Raw genomic sequence first — 22,216 nt, forward strand, 5'->3', positions numbered from 1 at the left:
TGCTTATTCGGCCAGTTTGTGGTTTGAAGTTGTCCTGCTGAAAATTCCGGGACGTCCCTGGAAAAGACGGTGCTGGATGGCAGTATATGTTGCTCCAAAATTTTTACATATCTGTCTGCATTAATGGTGTTCTCACAGATGTGAGAGTTACCCATGCTATGGGCACTGACACACCCCTGGCCCATACAGACACTGACTTTTGGACTTGACACTGATAACAGCTTGGATGTTTCCTCTTCCAGAGAACACGACGGCTGTGTTTTTCAAAAACTAATTGAAATGTGGACTCATCAGACCAAAAAACACAGTTCCACTGTTCTACTTTCCATCTAAGATGAGACCGAGCCCAGAGAAGTCGGCGGCGCTTCTGGACAGTGTTGATGTATGGCTTCTCCTTTACATAGTAAAGTCTTAACTTACATCTGTGGATGCAGCAGTGAGTGGTGTTGACTAACAAAGGTTACTAAAGTAATCCCAAGCCCATGTTCATGATATCCATTACAGATGAATGCCGTTTTTGAAGACAGTGACGTCTCTGGGATCAGAGATCACGCACATTCAGAAGTTGTTTTCATCTTGCCCTTTACACACCGAGATTTGACCCGATTCCTTGAATCTTTTAACTATATTGTGCACTGTAGAGGGTGAAATGCCCAAAATCCTTCCAATTTGTCTTTGGGGAACATTGTTCTCAAAGTGCTGGATTATTTGCTAAAGCATCTGTTGGCAAATTGACAAGTCTCGAATGATCCTTGCTCTTGAAGGACTAGGCTGTTTTTGGAGGCTCCTTATATACTATGACACAACTGCCTCACCTGTTTAACATCTCCTGTTTCACATCGCCTTGTTATTTCAACTTGTTAAATTGTTATTAGTCTTAAATGTCCCTGTCTCAACTTTTTTGGAGCGTGTTGCAATCATCTGATTTGAAATTACTGTACATTTTCAAAAAAACAATAAAATTCACGAGGTAAACATCATATAATGTGTAGTTGTAGTGCTTTCAATATAGCAAAGGGTGAATATAATTTACAAATCACTCATTTTTGTTTTTATTAGTATTTTTCATACTGTCCCAACTTTTTCGGAATTGGGGTTGTACTTCCAGAACCCAGATGCCGAATAAGTGGGTGGGGCATTTGTTACTTAGCTTAGATCCTCCCATGCTAAGTAGCATATCGGGCAGTAAGTTCTCTCCAACGTTTCTGGTCTCTGGCCACGGTCTCGCCGTCATCCCATGTGGTGTTTAGTGTCTTCAGGTCTTGGATAAACGTTCTTCTCCACGTGTTTCGGGGGCATCCTCATTGACGTTTCATGCTTAGTGGTACCCATCTCATTGCGATCTTGGGGATCTGATGGTTCTCCATTCGAAGAATGTGGCCAGCCAGTTGGAGTCTCCTGTGGGCGACGATGATGTGGAGCTTGCATTCATCACTCCTTCAGAGCACCTCTTCATTGGTGATATGATCGTAATATCGAATCTTGAGGGTTCAGTGTTAGCACCTTTGCTGGAAGATGTCGAGCTTCTTGTTGATGCTTGTTGCCTTCCAGGTCTCGCTGGCGTAGATCGCCGTTGGTACCACAATGGAGGTAAACAGGTGGAGTTTGATCTTCAAAGAGATGGATGGCAAACACCAGATATTTTTCATCCTCCGAAAGACAGCTGCCCTTTTCCTGATGCATCTCGATTCTAGGAGATCATACTACCCAAGTATGTGAATACAGAGGAAAAGAAGTTTAGCTTCATCTACAGATGTTAAATCCAAAATTAGAAGAATTGCGAAAAGACACAGAGACAGAGAATGGAGTAAAACAAGGTGGAAGACACAAACCACAAATAATGAGACTGCTCTGGCAAACGACCAGATTGCCATGCAATACACAGCCGCCTCCCCCGTCAACTACAGCAATCACACCTAGGGTGCCAAAATGGTCAGAAATGGCACTTTTGTTATGCTTACTATTCACCAGAACCATCCTACCTCACGTGCTCGATCCCACGCACCGAAAACCCAGCTGCCTTTCAATCTGGCGATGTTATCGGACGACCGGATTCCTCTGCCGTGCTTTCTGCATGGTGTTTATGTTATAGTGGTCTTCATCATGACGTTAAACATTTACCACCTTTTATTTAGTATTGCTTATTTGTTCATACGGAATCAGAGAGTGCGAAATGGCGTGATGAGTATAAGTGGTGTTGCCAAAGGTTGTTGGAAAGCATCCTTTATTTTTGTAATTCCGTTTGATGCCACTAGTAGCGCAGAAATGACACACTTCACCTTTAAATATTTTGTACTGTAGCATTTTTCCATTCTTTTTACTGTTAAAATTACGAGCATGGCAAAAAAGATTTCCCAGCTAGATGCATACAGTAAACAATGGCTTAAAACTCTATGACAATAATAAGGTGGGTAACTTGCATGAATTTATTTCATTGAAACCCTTGAAAAAATGTATTTTGAGACTTCAGTTTAAGACACTGGTGAGAAAACGCACCAAAAAGTCGGTGTCCAAAGTAAACTTTTTTGTTATTTTTATTTTTTGACAAAATAAATCTCAGGATGCAAACAAGTAGGGTCAAAAAAAATAAATAAATAACAATGTGTCGATAGTCCAATGGTATAAAAAGCTGTAACGCTGGTGGCCTTTTTGTTTTTTATCCAAGTGTCCCAAAAAAACTCTCCAAGAAAGTATTCAGGTGTTTTACTAAACATTTGAACTACTTATGAATGCAAACATGTAAAAAAAATCATATTATATTAAACTTGCACCAAATAAGTACCAAATAATGAAAAACAAAAAGAGGGGAGGTAAACGAAAGAGAAGCATGTTTTTTTTTTTTTTTTTCAGTACATCAAGCAAAAGTAAAAGAACATGAAGAGAAAATGAGAGCAAACAACCGTGAAATCATCGGGAACTGTGCAGTCCGGCCTACAAAACATTGATCTGGAGGGGATCTATAAACCAGATGCTGATTATTTTATAGTTTTTTTCTCTTTCAAAGAGATGGCTAGACAGAATGTGAGGAAGAGAGAGTCTGGACACACTTCACAAGCACAAAAACACAAAACTCTGTTTTGAGGAGCCAGGCGGGTTTGGCAGCAGGCTAAAAATACTTAATTCAGTCAAGAATCACTCCAAGTTCCAAGACAAAATCTCGGTGATTAGAAAACCAGAAGAAAGAGAGACAAATTGAGTCCAATCGGCAAGTTTCTGATGTATGACGGGGAAAAAAGTAACCGTTGAAAAACGACTAAATAAAATAACTGTGCCGGAAACCTTTTCAGGGCTTCACACACTGGAGTTATTTATTTACTTCTGTGGTCTCTTCTTATCTTAGGACAGCCATGCTGGTTCTCTGGGGGGGATGTAGTCTTTAGAGAGGGGTTTAGGTGTGGATAAACGTTGGATCCGAGCACTCACGTTGGCATTTCTTGCTCCTCTAGTCACCTGTGAGAGAAAACACACAACCGAACCAATCAAACTGAATCAGTCCATCCTCAGGTTATTTACAGATTTTACAAGATACTACCAACTGAAATGACTGTTATCTGTTGTAAAAGGGTTAGTTCACCCATTTACTCACCCTCATGCCATCCCACATGTGTATAACTTTCTTTCTTCTGCTGAACACAAATTAAGATTTTTAGAAGAATATTTCAGCTCTGTAGGTCCATACAATGCAAGTGAATGGTGACCAGAAGTCTGAATCTCCAAAATTCACATAAAAGCAGAATAAAAGTAATCCATATCTTCTGAAGCGGCATGTTAGGTGTGGGTGAGAAACACATCAATATTTAAGTCTTTTTTTTTTTTTACTATAAATTTATACTTTTGACCAGCCTTCCAATGCACGTGCACGAGAGGACTGGGTTCTTCTTTTGTATTTCTGGAGATTTGCATTATTTGTGTATATCGCCACCTACTGGGCTGTTGTGCAATATGATATATTTATTTGTTTTCTTTCCTTTATTCCTCCCTTCTTTCTTTTCTTTCTCCTTCCTGACCAGTAGGTGGCGATATGCACGAAGAATGTGAGTCGTCAAAAATACAAAAGAAGAACTCGGTCCTCTCGTGAACGCGCATATGAGGGCTGGTTGAAAGTAGAGATTCATAGTAAAAAGGACTGAAATATTGATCTGTTTCTCACCCACACCTATCATATCACTTCTGAAGTCATGGATTAATCCACTGGAGTCATATGGATTACTTTTATACTGCCTTAATGTGCTTTTTGGAGCTTCATAGTTTTGGTCACCATTGACTTGAATTGTATGGACCTACAGAGCTCAGATATTCTTCTAAAAATCTTAATTTGTGTTCTGCAGAAGAAAGAAAGTCATACACATCTGGGATGGCATGAGGGTGAGAAAATGGTGAATTTCATTTTTGGGGTGAACTATCTCTTTAAGGCACAAAAGAATGACCAGCAGTTTCATGGAAATTTTCGGCCTCTCACAGGTCGGATGGGACTCTCTGGTCGTCCATAGTCGTAGAAGTGTCTATTTTCTCTCAGTTTGGGAAGTGAGAGCAGCTCCAGTCTGGGGGTCACCTTGGCTGTTTTAGCTGCATACGAGATAAACAACTGTTCATTCTAGAACACAAACACAAAAGAAAGTATTCACGTGTATTTCATTGCAAATTGAAGAGTTCTCTTGATTTTTGTGTTTTATAACAGTTCTGTGAGACTTGGAAATATCAGATCAATTATTATATACAAATTATCAGATCAATTAAGGCTGGAAGACAGTGTATTGTACCATTTCTATAAAATGGGGTGTAGCTGCTGCACTTCCATATAACAATGTGTATAAAAATTAGGGCTGTTGATTTAACGCTTTAATTCAGTGTTTAAAAAAATAAATAGAAAATAGAGCACCTCGGAGCTAAAGGCTCCCCAGGGTAAAAGTCTCCTTTTATTTAATATTTCCCAAAACACTAAATAGCATCAAAACTGCCACAGGACTTTCCTAAACACCTGTTTGTCACTATACACTGCAAAACTTTCCTGTTCCATGAGATCAATGCATGTAATATCTAAAGTTAGATTTTTAGTCAATTTGATCTCATATTTAATATTTTTTTAATTGTTGTCAATTTATGTAGCTAATGAATATCTTGGAAATGATCACATTTATTTTGAGACAAAATACTTAATTGTCATTTTCAGTTTTGTTTAAGGTGATTATATTAAAAACAAATTCAATAACTGTCCATTAAGTGAAAGGATAGTATTTGGGGTAAAAATCCCCCCTGTTGCGGGGCGAAAGGCCCCTATTAAACACATTGTTGTTATTACGTGGGGTGAATAGATTTGTGATGAAAAATGTTGTGAAAAAATGAAAGTGGGCTCACATTGACTGATCCAATCACAACTGAGATTAAATTGTTTCTAGAATACCACAAGATGTAATGAAATGTCAAATATGATTGAAATGAGTAAGAAATGATGGCCACTCCGGTATCTACACTATATCAGTATAACCCCCTTGGGGGCTTTTCACCCCACTTAAAAAAGTATTTATTTTAAATCACTGTATTCAAAACAACCTTCTGTTTTTATTCCTTTTCATGCAAATGATGTTGCTCAATCAGCATTCAATAAAAATAAATGTATTTCTCAAATTTTGAGACACTTTGTGACCAGAAAAAAAAGCAAATTTCTCTTAAGGTGTGCCTGTAGCCCCGATGTCCCCTTAACAATGAATCATGTCCTTGGACCATCGGAGCAATTCAAGCTTGAAGTACCACCTGTTTTCAGCAGGGAACAGTAAGCAAATCTCCAGCTGTACAGAGGCAACAAACCACACTCATGCTTGCCTGACACAAATGCAGGGATCTCACGACGTGTTGTTCTTAGTATCAAACTACATTTAACTTGACACAGCAACCTAAAAGCGTGAAACAACCAAAGTGAGACGCCCCAAAAGCGTCCGTCGGATGCAAGTGTGCACTGACGTGTCCTTAAAAAAACCCTAATAATAAAGCTATTTCAGATAGATTGACAAATTCAAATACAAAATGAATTGCTGTTGACTGCAGGCCAATGATAGGCTTATGTACAATAATATAGAAATAAACAATATATTGCCTTCTAAAGCCACTTTTTGTCTTATCAATGCTTTACTCATCTGCCAAAATAATGTAATGTGTTTTTATTATCTAAATTATTATAATTCGAATATTTCTATTTAAAATAAAACCTAATTATTAAAATAATATTTGTTATAAATGAATCATTATATACTGAATTATGTTATTTTAGGGCCTTTCTCAGCAAATATTGATATATGCGATTAATTAAGATTAATTCGATATTATGTAATTAAGTAAAAAAATTATTCGATTGACAGCACTATTGAAAATACAGTATATACTGTATATATATATATATATGAGTGGATTTCCTCTGATCTATGGTTTTCCTCTATTAACAAAGGTTGGTTTCTCTGTAGAACTTATTTTTATCAAATGTTTCTAAAATTATCTAATAAAATTAATAAAAATAGTAACAGCGACATTATTCCCATATCCAAAATGCAAGACCAAAATCTTACTATTAATTGCACAAAACGCAAAAAAATGTAACAATAAATTAACAAAAGTTAACAATAAATCAACAATAGATAACTAGACAAATTAACAATTAATGACAATAAATAACTATATATATATATATATATATATATATATATATATATATATATATATACATACATTGCTTTGCGGTGCCCCCTGGTGGTTCGGGGGCCCTAAGCTGCCTCTTAAACCACTTACAGCTACTGTAGAAATGGCCCTGCCAAAATGTTTGACACCATTAGTTTGATTTACCTAACTTTTTGAACAAATAGTCTATGCTTCATCATTCGCCTTAAAGTGCATATTTGGGAAATTGTCAGGGTTCCTGTTGAAGAAGTTTAGAATAAGACTGTAAATAGGAACGTAAAACCAACAACACACCTGCTGCGTTTACACAGGATCCACCTGCCTTCCGCCATCTTGGACCACAATGAAGTTCCCTACAATCGAACATTTCTCAAGAAACTTCACCCAAATATAACCGTTTAATTATAAATGTACTAATTCTTGGGGTATGAGCAGTGGTTCCTTTAAAGTCAACATAAAACAACGTTTGCAACCCATTTACTTCCATAATGTGGAGCAGGACTGGATTTTATCCATCGGAAACACATTGTATCGTGAGTGGGAAGCTGCGAAAATTAAAGCCATTTCAGAGGCGAGCAAGCTATTGTCTTTTTATGACAGATTACGAAGACTGTTTTTCCCTTTGGGATAGCATGCATAATGATTTCGAGCTGATGTAAAGTTCTGACCTGTCTGTTACTGGTGAAGTTGGGGTGGTTGGTTTTGGGGTTGGCCAACTGAAGGATCCGGGGTGAAATGACTGCATTCCTCACACAGGGAGTCAAGTGCCAAATAGGACAGTCATACTCACACAACTCTGAGTGTGCAAAACTGCAGAAAGACATGCATTAATAATTTTCTTTTATTTCCAGCATAAAACATCCAAATATCTGCAAATCATGAACAGCTGGTTTAATAAAAATCAAGACTTTCTTCTGGTTTGCGGGGGCATGTGTTCTCGACTTCAAGATGTTACATAACAAAATCCACAGATTACAGACAAAAACATTCAGCTGAATCCACAGAAGAAGACGGCTTGCATCATAGATGATTTATTCCCCCTTGGAAAGGTTTTGAAGCTGGAACTGCCATAAACACAAGTTGCAGTATTTATGAACTATTACATGAAGACTTCGCAAACAATATTACACAACAGCAAAACTGGCACAAAATGTGAGTATGTAAAATGACTTGGGCCAAGATCTGAATTATAAAAAGACTTCGTGGACAAACACAAGAATTTCAAGGGGTTACACACCGAAAAATCATCTTTTGTCTAACTAGCATCTTTTCTCTCTTACTCACACACATTCAGTACTACTGAAACAAGCAGATGTTGAATTTTTGGCTTCCTCCTTAGCTGGTGCTAATTTGAGTTCTGGGACCATCTGAGATTTCTCATGAATATGTGCTTGTGTAGGTCCAGATTAGTCAAGGTCAGGTTCTCCCATGTGACCTCTTACCTCACTTCCTGGGAGCTTCGAACTCTGGTTTTGGGAGTCGCTAGACGGACGATGTTCTCGTACTGTGCTATGTGGGAGGAAGGGTGGGGAATCTTCTTCATCATTCTCCTCTCCTCCTCTTCCTCTTTCCTACAGGAAGATGTGAAGGGGATGTCTGACATCTAAGAGAAAAATCTCTTGGACAGTAGCAATAGGTGCAGTGGCAGTGGTGGGGTAGGGGGGGTGTGGCCTCAAAATACGTGTGCCCAGATCCGACCCATGACTATTTATGCTAATTACACCCATATTTCTAAGTACAGTCTTTAATAAGGGCAATTTTATGCTCCCTGGATGAGAACAGGGCTGGAAACAGTCATGCCAGCTGGACTTGTAGAAGCAAATTTAATTTATCCATTATCTTGGCTTCATTCACAAGCAGGCTGACTTTAATCACAAAATGGCACTAGGGCAAAGAGAGCAATTTTAATGCAGCTTTTCTTGTAATATGAATGTGGAATCTGTAGTATTAAGACAAAAGTTTAGTTTTTGTCTATTTCCTTTGAAATGCAGTTGTGCGCTCGAAGGAAATGCATACACCGTGTGCCATCCATTGAACACTGTTGGAATTAAAGGGATAGTACACCCAAAAATGAAAATTCTGTCATCATTTAGTCACCCTCATGCCATCCCAGATGTGTATAACTTTCTTTCTTCTGCAGAACACAAATGAAGGTTTTTAGTAGAATATCGCAGCTCTGTAGTTCCATACAATGCAAGTGAATGGTGACCAGAACTTTGAAGCTCCAAAAAGCACATAAATGCAGCATAAAAGTAATCAATACGACTCCAGTGTTTAAATCCACGTCTTCAGAAGCGGGCAGGGGAGAACATAGGGAGAACTGGGATTTTTCCCGGTGGGCAATTATACCTATTTTCGAGGTTCAAGGCTCTATTTTGAGTTTAAAGATACATTTCTCTCTCATTTTAAATGCAATAATGTATACTTCAATATCCCGCTTATTACATGGATGACATAACTAAATGAAATTTCAAATAAATATTATTTATAATATGATAGAAATAGTTGTCCCCTGGAGTCATGTCACTGGTGTTACCGCTTAAAACCCCTTATTTGGAAAATAATAAGTGATTTTGACATCACTTACTATATCCTGCATCCTACTTGCTGAAGTTCAGTCAAGAAAGGCACATTCAAAGTTTTCTGTCCCTTTTCAATTATCAGAAATGTCCTCATTTGTTCCATAATTTAATTTGAGGCTTTTAGATGATGCCATTGGAATGACCGATTTTATTAAAATGGAATTGTTAAAAATTATAATACAGATGGATTAAATGACATGATCTTACAGCAAGATTAGCAACATGTGGTTTGAGGTACTGCAACTGCCATTTCATAAAATGCATATTTCATGAAAATCATCACTGGTGTTACCGTCACTGGTGTAACCACTCCTCAGTGATGACCAGTAACACCAGTGACAACTTTGTGTGAATAAGCTTTAATAAAAGCTGTTCATGAAGTTATTATGCATAAAATTGCACTAATTAACACACATTTCATGACTATAACTTGTATTTGTCATTGTATTTTTTATTTTTTATTTTTTATTTTTTTGTCATGTACTGTATTTGGCCAAACATGGTATAGAGGTGCTTCTGGCAAGATCTAGAAATGATGTTATTGATATAGTAACAAAAAGATTATTTGCTTAATTCCTTAAACACTGGCACTGATCAAGTGATCAATTCAGATTGAGTTGGGCTTCTGGGAGTTCATCATGGGGCACTTGTACAGGTGGTGGATAAGGTGGAAAGGTGCCATGTTTTTGTTCTTTATTAATAGCTGAGGACAGTCCTAAGTTACCCCCTCTTAGTCCAACAACATACTAGTAGCAAACAATGGCATAAGAGCTTTAGGGGATTTTAGATTTTAGGGGTTTCCTAAAGCAGAATGTTTTTAAATTATTATTTTAAACACTCAAAGCCAGTTTTTAAAGATCTTTTTCTAAGTGTCAGTGATAATCTTTCATTTTAAAACAAATGCTCTATTTCTAATCTTATTTTAGTAATTGATTGTAGAGCCGAGGAGGGCGGGGCCGGGCTGGAATGACGCACGCCCGGTCCCCAATCAGCCTGATGGGGCGCGCGAGGGATGAAGGCGGCCGGGGACGACAGTTCGAGAGAGAGAGAATTACAGGCAGCTGCCCTGCATGTGTTTATGTTTATGTTTGTGTGTTTTGGGTTAAGTTGATCATTAAACTATTATTTATATTCTCAAGCCGGTTCTCGCCTCCTCCTTTCCACTGAACCCCCTTACACTGGTGCTGAAACCCGGGAAGGAGTGTAAGGGGGTTCAGTGGAAAGGAGGAGGCGAGAACCGGCTTGAGAATATAAATAATAGTTTAATGAACGAAATTATTATTGCGTCATTCCAGCCCGGCCCTGCCCTCCTCGGCTCTACATTGATATTGGAGGATAACAATCATTTAACTGATTTTAAATTAATTGACTATTACTTCATTCAAGAGTAAGGATATTAAGGATTGTATCATTCTATTTTTTTTTTTTTTTGACTGTCCTTCAAATATTTTTTATTTTTGTAGCAAAGATATGGTGGTGCAAATGAGTAAACACCACACAATCACACTATTCACAAACATAATTTAAATGAGTAAAAGCTAAATCTCACTTTTTTTTTTTTTTGCATTATAATAATCCTTCTGTGTCTGTAACTACATGTGCAAAATAGATTTAGAAATAACATTTCTAAAATGTATTTATTGTTCCAAAAACTATAAAGTAACAAAAGGATGGCACAAGCTTTCTTTAAGTCAATATTTTTGTAAAAAAATAAAATCTGTTAAACTGGTATTTATTCATACAGCCAAGCGGCAAACCAAAATTGTAAGCTAAACTGAAATGTTTAAAAATAAATTTTATCTTCAGGCATTTTGCTACCCCAAATATGGACGTTTCTGTAGAATGACCCAAAAACAAAAGAACTCTTAGTAGGAAGGACTGCTTGAAAGTGGGGATTTATCAACTTAAATATTGATCTGTTTCTCACCCACACCTATCATATATCTTCTGAAGACATGGATTAAACACCTGGAGTTTTATGGATTACTTTTATGCTGCCTTTATGTGCTTTTTGGAGCTTCAAATTTCAGCCACCATTCATTTGCATTGTATGGACCTACAGAACTGAGATATTCTTCTAAAAGTCTCTGTGTTCTGCAGAAGAAAGAAAGTACGTCACATCTGGGATGGCATGAGGGTCAGTAAATGATGAGAGAATTTTCATTTTTGGGTGCACTATCTCTTTAAGAGATGGAAAGAGAGAGGGACATTTTATTTAGGAATATTCTGCATAAATGCACATGTGAAAATGATCATATTAATCATCTTACATACAATGTGTTCCTCTGAGACCGCAAGTGAAAATGTTCAACTTAAATTATAAGTCAACTTAAGAAGAATATACAGTATTGGCAGTCATCACATGTCTGTTTCTGAACACTGACTTCAACTTCTCATTCATTATTAAACTAAATGTTCCCTTGAATCTCTTCATACCTACTGAAGCAGCTGAACCTGAGCTCACACAACTGCTTTCGTCATTCAGCATACACACTTCAGTAGCACTTAATAAATAATATGGATGTTTTAAGACATATGATTTGTTTTAAGACATTTTGTGCCATCATTGACATCCATAGCCATTGTAGCCTGTTTTGAGGACTCTGTCTTGATACAGCATGATGTACCTGAGCTGAATGTCTTGTTTGTGCCGGGCCAGAGCTTTTATTCTGGAGCTTGGAACAGCTCGCAGTGCAGAGCGGGACAGGGGCCATATTGATTCCTGGTTTCCCCATGTCAACGTCCTGAAGCCCAGAACACAAGCAGGACAGAAAGATAAAAAAGGGCACAGGCCGTGGCATCAGTAAACAAAACATGAAAACAAAAGTTCATGGATGATGTTTATATTTAATTTAAATTACACACACACACACACACACACACACAAAAAGCAAGTTACCAGGGTATTGTGGCCCAAACTGTCTTAGAGGTCTTGGGTTGAGCTAGAAATCCAATCCTACAAGCAAAAATGCAAATGATAAAGAAATTATTAGAAAAAGTTTTTCTCTTTACATGCTCTGTATATGGGAAGTTGATGAACTATTGAAGGGAAAAAATGTGACAAATTTCCTTTTATGATTGTTTAAATTTTAACATAAAATCAAGATGTAGATAAAAACGCCCATAAACATGTTTTGCGTCAGCTGCCAATATAAAATATATCTCTATCAAAAATTAAAGTGATATATTTGCATACCTGTTCCATTGGGAGGCATGTAATTCAGAACCTTTCAAGAATAAAAAAATACATATATTGCAAACCATCTTTAAATGAAAATAAATAAATAAATAAATAAAGATTTTCTTTAAAAGGCAGATATTACCTGTGTTAACTGAGTCCATTCTGTCCAGGTACAGTCCTCCTCGGCCCAAAGAAATCACAATAGAAAATAGCTGTTGCTAAGGAAGCTGTAACTATGGCAACAGGTGTCACATGGTTCTGCAGCGTCATCAAAAAAGCTGAAACCTATGGAAGGCCAAATTATCTTGTATGTTCCCAGCGTTACTCGTCATTATTGCATTCTTACTAGTAAGAATTCCAGTTACAGAGCTGTATAATTTAATTTTTACAAGTCAGAAGTCCAATTAGAAAGCTTTTTAATTACATTTTTTACTAGTATGATTTTCAATTAAAGAGCTCTCTAACTTAATTTTTACTTGAAAGAATTTTAATTAGAGTTTTACAATTGGATTTTTACTAGTAAAAATGCTAATAAGAGAGCTCTACAATTGAATAATTACTTCTCATTTGTTTCCATTCACTCTCATTTATTTTTTAATTACACAGCTCTACAACTGATTTTTTACATTGTAAAAATTCCAGTTAGAGAGCTCTACAATTGCATTGTTACTAGTAAAAAAAAAAATGCATTAAAGATATGTTTAATTGCAGAGCTCTGTAATTGAATTACAAAGTGGGGCTGGCAAAATGAATCATGAATATATATATTATTATACATTTATTAAAAGCATAATATCAAACATACATAAACCCCCTGTCATCTTGTTCTCCCCCATTGTGATAGAACTTAAATAATAATAATAATAATAATAATAATAATAATAATAATAAAACATTAAAACTATTTGTCTTTCTACTGATTTGTGATTACACCTTTGTACTCTTTGCAGTCCATCCAAAGATACTTTTAACCATGTGTGAATTTTTGACTGGTAAAAAAAACAAAAAAAAAACATTTAAACTCATACAGTATAGAAAAGCTTTAACTTCTGTCACTTCACAGCTGTGATGTCATTTAAAAATAACTTTTATTAGAGCATATTATAATAATATATTATTATATTTTATAACAGCAAATGTTGCTTTTTTTGTGCTCTTAAATAATTTTCAAGTGTATGCAGAGGGAAATTAATATAGCGATTAAATATTATATTATAACATTTAATATATAATGTTGTAATATTATCCAAGCATATACAGTACTGTGCAAATGTCTTAGGCACATAAGATGCTTCACAAAAGCATTTGTCTTAAGATGGTTATTTATATCTTCAGCTTTAGTGTGTCAATAGGAAATATAAATGTTAGACTCCCAAACATTACTTTTGTGAATAGAATAGAAGAACAGGGAGCCCTGCAACAAATGGCATGGCCCTCACAGAGCCCCCCACTGAACATCGAGTCAGTCTGAGATTACATGAAGAGACTGTAATTGAGACAGCTTAAATAGATAGAAGAACTGTGGTGAATTCTCCAAGAAGCTTGGAACATCCTATCTGCCAACAACCAAGGAAAACTGTGTCCAAGTGTAAGTATGAGAATTGGATCCAATCCAATTCAAAACTGAATCCAGGTGTACCTATGACAATTGGTGCCATTTTAAAGGCAAAGGTGGTCACACCGAATATTGATTTAGCTTTTTTACGTTTACTGGACTTTGTATGACATTAATTGATTAATGAAAACTATTTGTCATTATTTTTTTAAGAAATCCTCACTTTGAAAGTTTTTCACAAGTGCCTAAAACTTTCGCACAGTACTGTAGATAAAGCATATCCAATCCAAGTTTCATCTCGATATTACAGTAATTTCGACACAGTGTGAATGCAATTAATACGTTTTCTAAATAAGCGTGTGAAAATATTTAATGATAATATCTAACCATGCCACACATAGCATTTATTTTGAAATATAGCCTATCTCAGATGGGATTTGGAAAGGGAAAATGGTGTAATCGCTTCCGTTTTGCATCTAATGAATACAAGTGTTTACTAGTAAGAATACAACTGTAGAGCTCTGCAATTGAATTCATACTAGTAAAAATGTGAATAGAGAGCTCTGTAATTGGAATTCTTACTGGTAGAAAATATACTGTAGTGCTCTCTAATTGAAATACTACTAGTAAAAATCCAATTATTAAGAGTAACACTGGGAACATTAAAAGCTAAAACGGCTTGCCATAGAAACCAGCCAGTGACTAGCCATGCTGGGTAAGAGTAACAAACAAAAATACTAGAATAGACAACACAGGAAATAAGATAATAGACAATTACAGATATAAAAATGACGTTATGGATGCTACAAATAAACAAGGGGATTTTTATTATACTGTGACAAACCCTCTCCAACAAAGTCTCAAAAATATTCAGTTACTTCAATATTTAATAGTTATCAAAATACAATGACAAAATACATCAAATATTTACTTGACATCAGATTTTTGGCTTTAAAATGCCAAGTGGAGATATTAGAGTCAAAATTAATATACAGACATTGCAGTACAGCAAAGTTAAATTTTTTAAAAATTCAAGCATGAGATCATCTAGCAAATACGTAACACAAATACTTAAATAAGTCGCTAAACCAGAGCCAAAGACAAGTTTAAAAGGCCTATAACAGATCCACATCTCATAATACACAATCAAAACAGCAGCAGCAATTAACTAAAATACATATTTATCTTTGGCATCTTTTCCAAAATGCTCAGTTTTCCCCAAAATCTCATTTAAAGAGATAACGATTTGATTTCATTCATGTATTTAACTTTTATAAGAACTACATAAAATCCCTTTAACTCTACAAAAACACGGCTTTTTGTTGCCATTCTTTGGTTATCTCACAGCCCTGAATGTTTTCCAGACGTTCTGGTGTACGTAGTGCCACGGAAACCAAAGGAAGACTTATTTAAAGACACTCCTGAGTCTCAGCAAATGAAAGTGAGTCAATTATCTGACATCATCTCTATGATGAGGTCACGGGCATCTTGTACACCGGTGTTGGCCGCAGACTTTCCCTTCTTCACTTGAGTACCGATGACGCTGAGTCGGTGCCCGTCGCCAACGTTACCCAAATCCAGCGCCTCGTAAAGATCTGTGATGCCTCGAGCTCCGGGCATGTCCTGTGTGTAAGACAAAAAAAATGATTTAAGACCTTGGCATTGAAAACTGTTTTCAGTATTCGTCCCGAAACACACTCTGCGCAAATACAGGAACGCATACGCTTCTGCATACACAAAATTCATAACACAATGCAAGTACATGCTACATTGTTAGGACAGAAACATACTTAAGCAGATGTGAACACTTGGCTAACGCGCTGACTGTTTGTACATTTTTAACGCGTGTTCTTGTGTTACTGTGGCGGTAATAAACCTCAATACTCCAGGGGGCGACAGAGCTACCGTCAAAAGTCTGTGCGATTAAACTGGATGTGTTATTATTCAGGTAATACACTATTAATATACAGACTTTAACTTACTTGCTCAGCAGTATTCTATTTGTACTGTTGCTCCGCCATGACAGTAGTTCACTTGAAAGAGAAAATTCACCATAGAAGCGGACAGTTTACACTAATGTCCACTATAGTGCCCTTTGTGGCAACACTGGCAATGCAACGCATACTTGCGTTGTCTTATAACTAGGTATGTGCATGGTTACCGTTTTAAACATTCGGGTTTTACGGGACGTAGATTTAAAGAACGTTTACTGCAACGGAATTTCCTCAAACACTCCTCAAAATAGCAAATTAAGTGCACAATGGGCTATGAGCCTAAATAGCATAATACATAGATCTTCAAATTATAAAATCTCACACTAAAGTCAAACAAAAATAATCAAACTGTGCCTGTATATGTGCTCTGCCCGGGCAGGTTCACCTCTTTGGTGTGCTTTGATTTTTAAACGGTTTCAAATCAAATAGCATTGAACTTGTCTAAATACTGTACATAAATATGCACACCAGAGCAAAAGGGACAAAACGCTGTCTTACCGTTTATCAAGCGCAGAAACTTTGCTCTGTGAAAAACAACCGGAATCATGTTTAATGGTGTAACCGTCACATCAGTCCTCTTTGCAACCTGAACTTCTTCAGAACGCAGCACAACAAATGAAACACAACGCTGGTGTTTCGAGATGCGTTTATAAATATTAAAGCTCTTTAAAACTTGAATTGGTGTCTCAAAATGTGGCGATCCTGCTCAAGATGCTGAAAGAAAAATAAAGTGAGATTTAGCGCAAAGACGTCTATCTAGCGCGTTAACAGTATATAGTAAAACAGCGCAGACGCACACAAAAGCACGTAAGAACAGCTCCTAACTCGCCCTATACTTGGAAAAACTGACCCAAACCTGGCCAAAAACCCGAAGGTTTGTCGGAACTCGTTGAAGTCGGATGGGGTTGAAGCCCTCTAATGCACGTGCAGAATAACCAAATAGTTATTTTGGTATTCGAATAGTGGCGTGTCGAATGGTTAACTGAATTTCGACTATCCATGCACATTCCTAGTTATGACTTGTGTTCTCATACATTTTGTAATGCAATAATGTATGAAATCAAGGTTGTGTAGCCAGAAGCATCTGCGTTCATGTGCTTGCATAGAGTATGTTTTTTTTAAACAAAAAAGCGTAAACTGCAATATTTCTCTTTCAGGTCAGTTTCAGATAGGTACTTGAATAATTACACTTCGCGTTTAATGGCACATTTGAAGGTTAGTTATAATAAACCTCAATAACACAATGCACACAGAATGCATGTTTAGTATGTACAACGTGACTGCACGCTTGTGATGAATGTTGGCAAACCTCTTGCGTTTGTGTACTTGTGAATGATATGTTTCTGGCAACATTTGCAACCTATTTTACTTCCATTATGTGTACTTTCGAGTGAAACATTATTCAACGGCGACAAATGTAGAGTGCAACTGGTTGTCTTAAAAAAAAGAAAGGAAATAGGGTAAATTTTGATTTCATGTTGAATTCTGAAAGCCTGCCTACCACACCAGCTGTGTTTGAAAGAGAATTCTCCCTGAAACTAACAGCTCAACAAGAAAAGCAGCACAGTCTCGGCTTGGTCATCTCACGTTTGACTAGACAGATGGTCCCGACACGCACTCAGACAAAACGTGCTGAGAGAGGATTAGAGAGCATGTGCGAAATACATTCTCACCTGTTTGTTGGCGAGCAGCACCAGGGGCAGGCAGGGGTCGGAAGACAGGAGCTGATGTAAGTGACGTTTAGCCAGAGGGAATCGGTCAACGTCAGTCGAGTCCACCACATACACCATCACACGTGCTTTACACAGGTACATGAGCCAGTAATCGCGCACCTTCTCTGAGCCTCCAACTGCAAGACACAAACACAGAGGACTGTTCATTAAAAAAAATGATTAAAAAATATATAAAATACCATGGTATTACCATGTTTTTTGGACATGGTAAAATAGTGTTTTTTGTACATATACCATGGTCCTACCATAGTTTTTTGGAATGTACCATGATACCACCATGGATTTTTGGAACTTACCATGGTCCTACCATAGTTTTTTGGAATGTACCGTGGTAATACCATGAATTTTGAACAAGTACCGTCATTTTTGGACTTGTACCATCGTTTTCGGAATCTGCTCTGGTACTACCATGTTTGTTTAAATGTACCATGGTAATACCATGTTTTTTTTCCCGAACTTACCATGGTGATACCACGGTTTTTAGAAATGTGCACTGATACTACCATGGTTTTGGAATGTACCATGGTAATACCATGGATTCTGGACGTTTTACGGTAATACCGTAGTTTTTTGGAAAGTACCATGGTATCAGCATGGTTTTTGGACATGTACCATTGTTTTTTTGGACATATACCATGGTAATACCATATTTTTTGTAAAGTACCATGGTATTATCATAGGTTTTTGAAATGTGCCATGGTAACAATGCATTTTGGACATGTACCATGGTAATACCATTGTTTTTTGGACATGTACCATGGTGATACCATTGTTTTCGGACATGTGCATTGATAATACCATGGTTCTGGACATGTACCATGGTAATATACCATAGTGTTCTGGAAAGTAGCATGGTACTACCATCATAGTTTTTGGACATGTACCATCGTTTTTTTTTTTTTTTTTTGTAATGTGCCATGGTAACATCATGGATTTTTGGACATTTACCACCATTTTTGGACATGTACCAAGTTATTTTTTTTTTTTTAAATGTACCATGATAATACCATGTTTTTTGGAACTTACAATGGTGATACCACGGTTTTTAGAAATGTGCACTGATACTACCACGGTTTTGGAATGTACCATGGTAATACCATGGATTCTGGACATGTTTTATGGTAATACCGTAGTTTTTTGTAAAGTACCATGGTATCAGCATGGTTTTTGGACATGTGCATTGATAATACCATGGTTCTGGACATGTACCATGGTAAAATACCACAGTGTTCTGGAAAGTAGCATGGTACTACCATCATGGTTTTTGGACATGTACCATCGTTTTGGGTTTTTTTTGTAATGTGCCATGGTAACATCATGGATTTTTGGACATTTACCACCATTTTTGGACATGTACCATGTTACTACCATAGTTTTTATTTTATTTTATGTACCATGATAATACCATGTTTTTTTGGAACTTACAATGGTGATACCATTGTTTTTGGACAAGTGTTTTAATACTACCTTGGGACTGGAATGTACCGTGGTAATACCATGGATTTTTGGAAAGTACCATAATGGTTTTTGGATATGCGCCATGGTAATAGTATGGTATTCTTTGAAGTACCTTTGAGAACCATGCTCTGTGAATATGGTAATTGTACAGATGCATGGTATTATCTAAATACATACATATATAGACATTAAAAGGTGAACATTTATGTGTTTTCAAAGGTGAAGATGAGATGCATTTACTCTCTAGAAACTCGATCTGAAGCTCTTCCTTGTTTATGGAGACTGCGTTGAAGCCCTGAGTCGGACTTGTGTCTTGTTCCAGGCTGCCCGTGGTAAAACAGTGCAGTAAACTGGTCTTTCCAGCCCCGTCCAGGCCCAAAACCAGCACCTGAGTCCCTGCAGACCTGGGCTGAGAACATACAAACACAAGGACAGTATGAAGCCGTTTTGACTCGCGATTCTCAGAGCATGACCTCTGGCTGCTTTACTGCAGAATTCACAGCATGAGGTCAGTGAGAGTAAAGCTGCTTCACAGATCACACTGACACAGCACAGGATGAGGTGGATTAAACTACAGGAGGTCCATATATTACATTAAAAACAGTTAAAATTTTCATTGGATCAAACAGCTTGTTTTAAAAACCAAACCACTGCATGCACATTTTGTGTGAGGGTAGCACTTTATACTTAACCAATAAGAGTTGGCAGCTCATTATAATGACATTCATTTAAGTTATTAAACATCATAAAAAGATACATAAAAGTTAAGTTGCTCATACATCTACTACAATAATATTAACATGTTTGAGAACATATCAAAGTTGCATGATATTTCTAATTATTTGCAAGTACTTTAAGCGTCTGTTATGTGTTAAATATTGTATTAATGTTTATTAATTAACATTTATCAAACATGTACCAAAGCTGCATTATATTTCGAACTATTTGCATGCACTTTTATTAATTTATATTCATTCTCAATAAATATATGAATCAAAAGTTACATAACATCTCTATTTGCATGTACTTTAAGGATCTGTCAAGCAGCCTACACAGTAGTAACGTTTATTATTGAATATTAATACTTGTGAAAATATATTGTATGATTTTAACTATTTATATATTCGTTAATAAACAATGTTATTAACAACAATCCTCCATCTGAGGAGGAGTAACAACTGTTGCTACAGTACACTTGACTGATATTTTATTTCTGCTGTGCATTGGATTGAGGCCTCTCGTGCGACACAAAACACTGCAATAGATTCATGTCTTTGCTGGCAAAAAACTGAATAAACAACAACAAACCTCTGATATAATGGGCGGCTTTAATGCATTTTTGGTTCTGGTCGCTTTACGCACTTGTTCTTGCTTGCGTTCATCCTCTTTCACTGTTTTCTTGGGTTCTTCTTGTGTTTTGTGCATCAGATAGCACACAGCGCACGCGACTCCTCCAGTCAGCGCGAGCGCGGCGCCCAGCAACCCGATCTCGCGCACACCTGGCATTTATAAGCTTAATTTAAGCCTAAAAATAAACGTAAACTAAAATTTAAAGAAATTAAATACTTTTTTCACATGCACACGAGCATGATGCGCCACAGAAAGGCCTCCGTGCGGCTCCACGAGTGGATTAAAAACTCTTGCCGTGGATATTTCCGGGAAGACGAAGAAATAATGCACGCGAGAAAGAGAACTACTGACGCAGATTTATTAGGAGCAATAAATAAAGGTGTTTCGTTGTCAACGATCGATCGTCGTCCTTGCCAAAATAAATTTAAAAAATGTGTGTTCGAAGCTGTTGCTTTTCCTGGAGATCAACAACAAAAGCGCCGAATGTTCTCGTGAGATCATGAGATAATCGCAACAAACCCCGAGAGATTTAGATCTTTACTGCATCAAATAACCCGCTGAGGTTAACTACTAACTTGCTCTGAGATTCAATCTTATTTAATAATTATTATTCGAATGTGCCTTCGTCGGTGAAATGTTTGATTCATGCAATGTGATACAATATGATACGCCCTCTGTTGGAAAAATGTATCACTAACAATCTCAGCAGTACAGAACTTAAAGAGAAAATTCTGTTCTACGTGTTTCTTGGTTTTACTGACTGTCTTAACCTTCAGAGACCCACTGTGGTAAAATTATAACTCTTGTTTAAAGCAATTAAATGATACCTATTTTTATTAGAAACGATAGATAAATACATATAACAGTAGCTGATACACTGTTACAGTTTTGGAGGGAAATATGTATACATCACAGAAATCAATATTTGGTGGAATAACCCTGATTTTCAATCACAACTGTTATGCGTCTTGGCATGCTCTCTACCAGTCTTTCATATTGCTGTTGGGTGACTTTATGCCACTCCTGGTGCAAAAATTCAAGCAGCTCGGCTTTGTTTGATGGCTTGTGGCCATCCATCTTCTTCTTGATCACATTCCAGAGGTTTTCAATGGGGTTCAGGTCTGGAGATTGGGCTGGCCATGACAGGGTCTTGGTGGTCCTCCATCCACACCTTGATTGACCTGGCTGTGTGGCATGGAGCATTGTCCTGCTGGAAAAACCAATCCTCAGAGTTGGGGAACATTGTCAAAGCAGAAGCAAGTTTTTTCCAGGATAACCTTGTACGTGGCTTGATTCATGCAGCCTTAACAAAGACGAATCTGCCCAATTCCAGCCTTGCTGAAGCACCCCCAGATCATCACCGATCCTCACCGATTTCACAGTGGGTGTGAGACACTGTGGCTTGAAGACCTCTCCAGGTCTCCATCTAATGACCAGGTGGGTGATCGGTGATGATCTGGGGGTGCTTCAGCCCAATCTCCAGACCTGAACCCCATTGAAAACCTCTGGCATGTGATCAAGAGGAAGATGGATGGCCACAAGCCATCAAACAAAGCCGAGATGCTTGAATTTTTGCACCAGGAGTGGCATAAAGTCACCCAACAGCAATGTGAAAGACTGGTAGAGAGCATGCCAAGACGCATTAACAGCTGTGATTGAAAATCAGGGTTATTCCACCAAATATTGATTTCTGAACT

General features: G+C 37.2%; 2 protein-coding genes and 1 long non-coding RNA gene across 3 annotated transcripts; all 3 read right to left on the reverse strand.

Moving 5' to 3' along the window:
• Positions 1–2,466: 2,466 nt before the first annotated feature.
• Positions 2,467–8,269, reverse strand: LOC127417847 (testicular haploid expressed gene protein-like). Its single transcript, XM_051658083.1, has 4 exons — positions 8,109–8,269; positions 7,335–7,476; positions 4,460–4,594; positions 2,467–3,450 (listed from the first exon to the last, which is right to left on the reverse strand). The coding sequence occupies exons 1-4, from the start codon at positions 8,267–8,269 to the stop codon at positions 3,337–3,339; spliced, it is 552 nt and encodes a 183-aa protein (XP_051514043.1). The 3' UTR covers positions 2,467–3,336.
• A 3,633-nt stretch (positions 8,270–11,902) lies between these two features.
• On the reverse strand, positions 11,903–12,663 carry LOC127418128 (uncharacterized). The gene is made up of 4 exons (XR_007893367.1): positions 12,572–12,663; positions 12,445–12,475; positions 12,148–12,204; positions 11,903–11,992 (listed from the first exon to the last, which is right to left on the reverse strand). It is a non-coding gene; the product is annotated as an uncharacterized LOC127418128 (long non-coding RNA).
• Positions 12,664–14,794: 2,131 nt separating this feature from the next.
• LOC127418108 (ADP-ribosylation factor-like protein 9) lies at positions 14,795–21,204 on the reverse strand. Its single transcript, XM_051658496.1, has 4 exons — positions 20,478–21,204; positions 19,410–19,578; positions 17,652–17,827; positions 14,795–15,607 (listed from the first exon to the last, which is right to left on the reverse strand). Exons 1-4 carry the CDS (start codon positions 20,673–20,675, stop codon positions 15,431–15,433), a joined length of 720 nt encoding a protein of 239 aa, XP_051514456.1. The 5' UTR covers positions 20,676–21,204; the 3' UTR covers positions 14,795–15,430.
• Between the last annotated feature and the right edge of the window lie 1,012 nt (positions 21,205–22,216).

This window comes from Myxocyprinus asiaticus, chromosome 27 (assembly GCF_019703515.2).
Source record: "Myxocyprinus asiaticus isolate MX2 ecotype Aquarium Trade chromosome 27, UBuf_Myxa_2, whole genome shotgun sequence".
Taxonomy (NCBI): Eukaryota; Metazoa; Chordata; class Actinopteri; order Cypriniformes; family Catostomidae; genus Myxocyprinus; species Myxocyprinus asiaticus.

Coding starts and splice junctions, on each gene's coding strand:
- LOC127418108 (XM_051658496.1), bottom strand. CDS start 20,675: ATGCCAGGTGTGCGCGAGATCGGGTTGCTGGGCGCCGCGCTCGCGCTG. Junction 17,828..19,409: donor TCAGATCGAGTTTCTAGAGA/GTAAATGCATCT, acceptor TGTGTCTTGCAG/TTGGAGGCTCAGAGAAGGTG. Junction 15,608..17,651: donor TGCTGCTCGCCAACAAACAG/GTGAGAATGTAT, acceptor TCTTACACACAG/GACATGCCCGGAGCTCGAGG.
- LOC127417847 (XM_051658083.1), bottom strand. CDS start 8,269: ATGTCAGACATCCCCTTCACATCTTCCTGTAGGAAAGAGGAAGAGGAG. Junction 4,595..7,334: donor ACTTCACCAGTAACAGACAG/GTCAGAACTTTA, acceptor TTTGTGTTCTAG/AATGAACAGTTGTTTATCTC. Junction 3,451..4,459: donor CAGAGAGTCCCATCCGACCT/GTGAGAGGCCGA, acceptor TTTCTCTCACAG/GTGACTAGAGGAGCAAGAAA.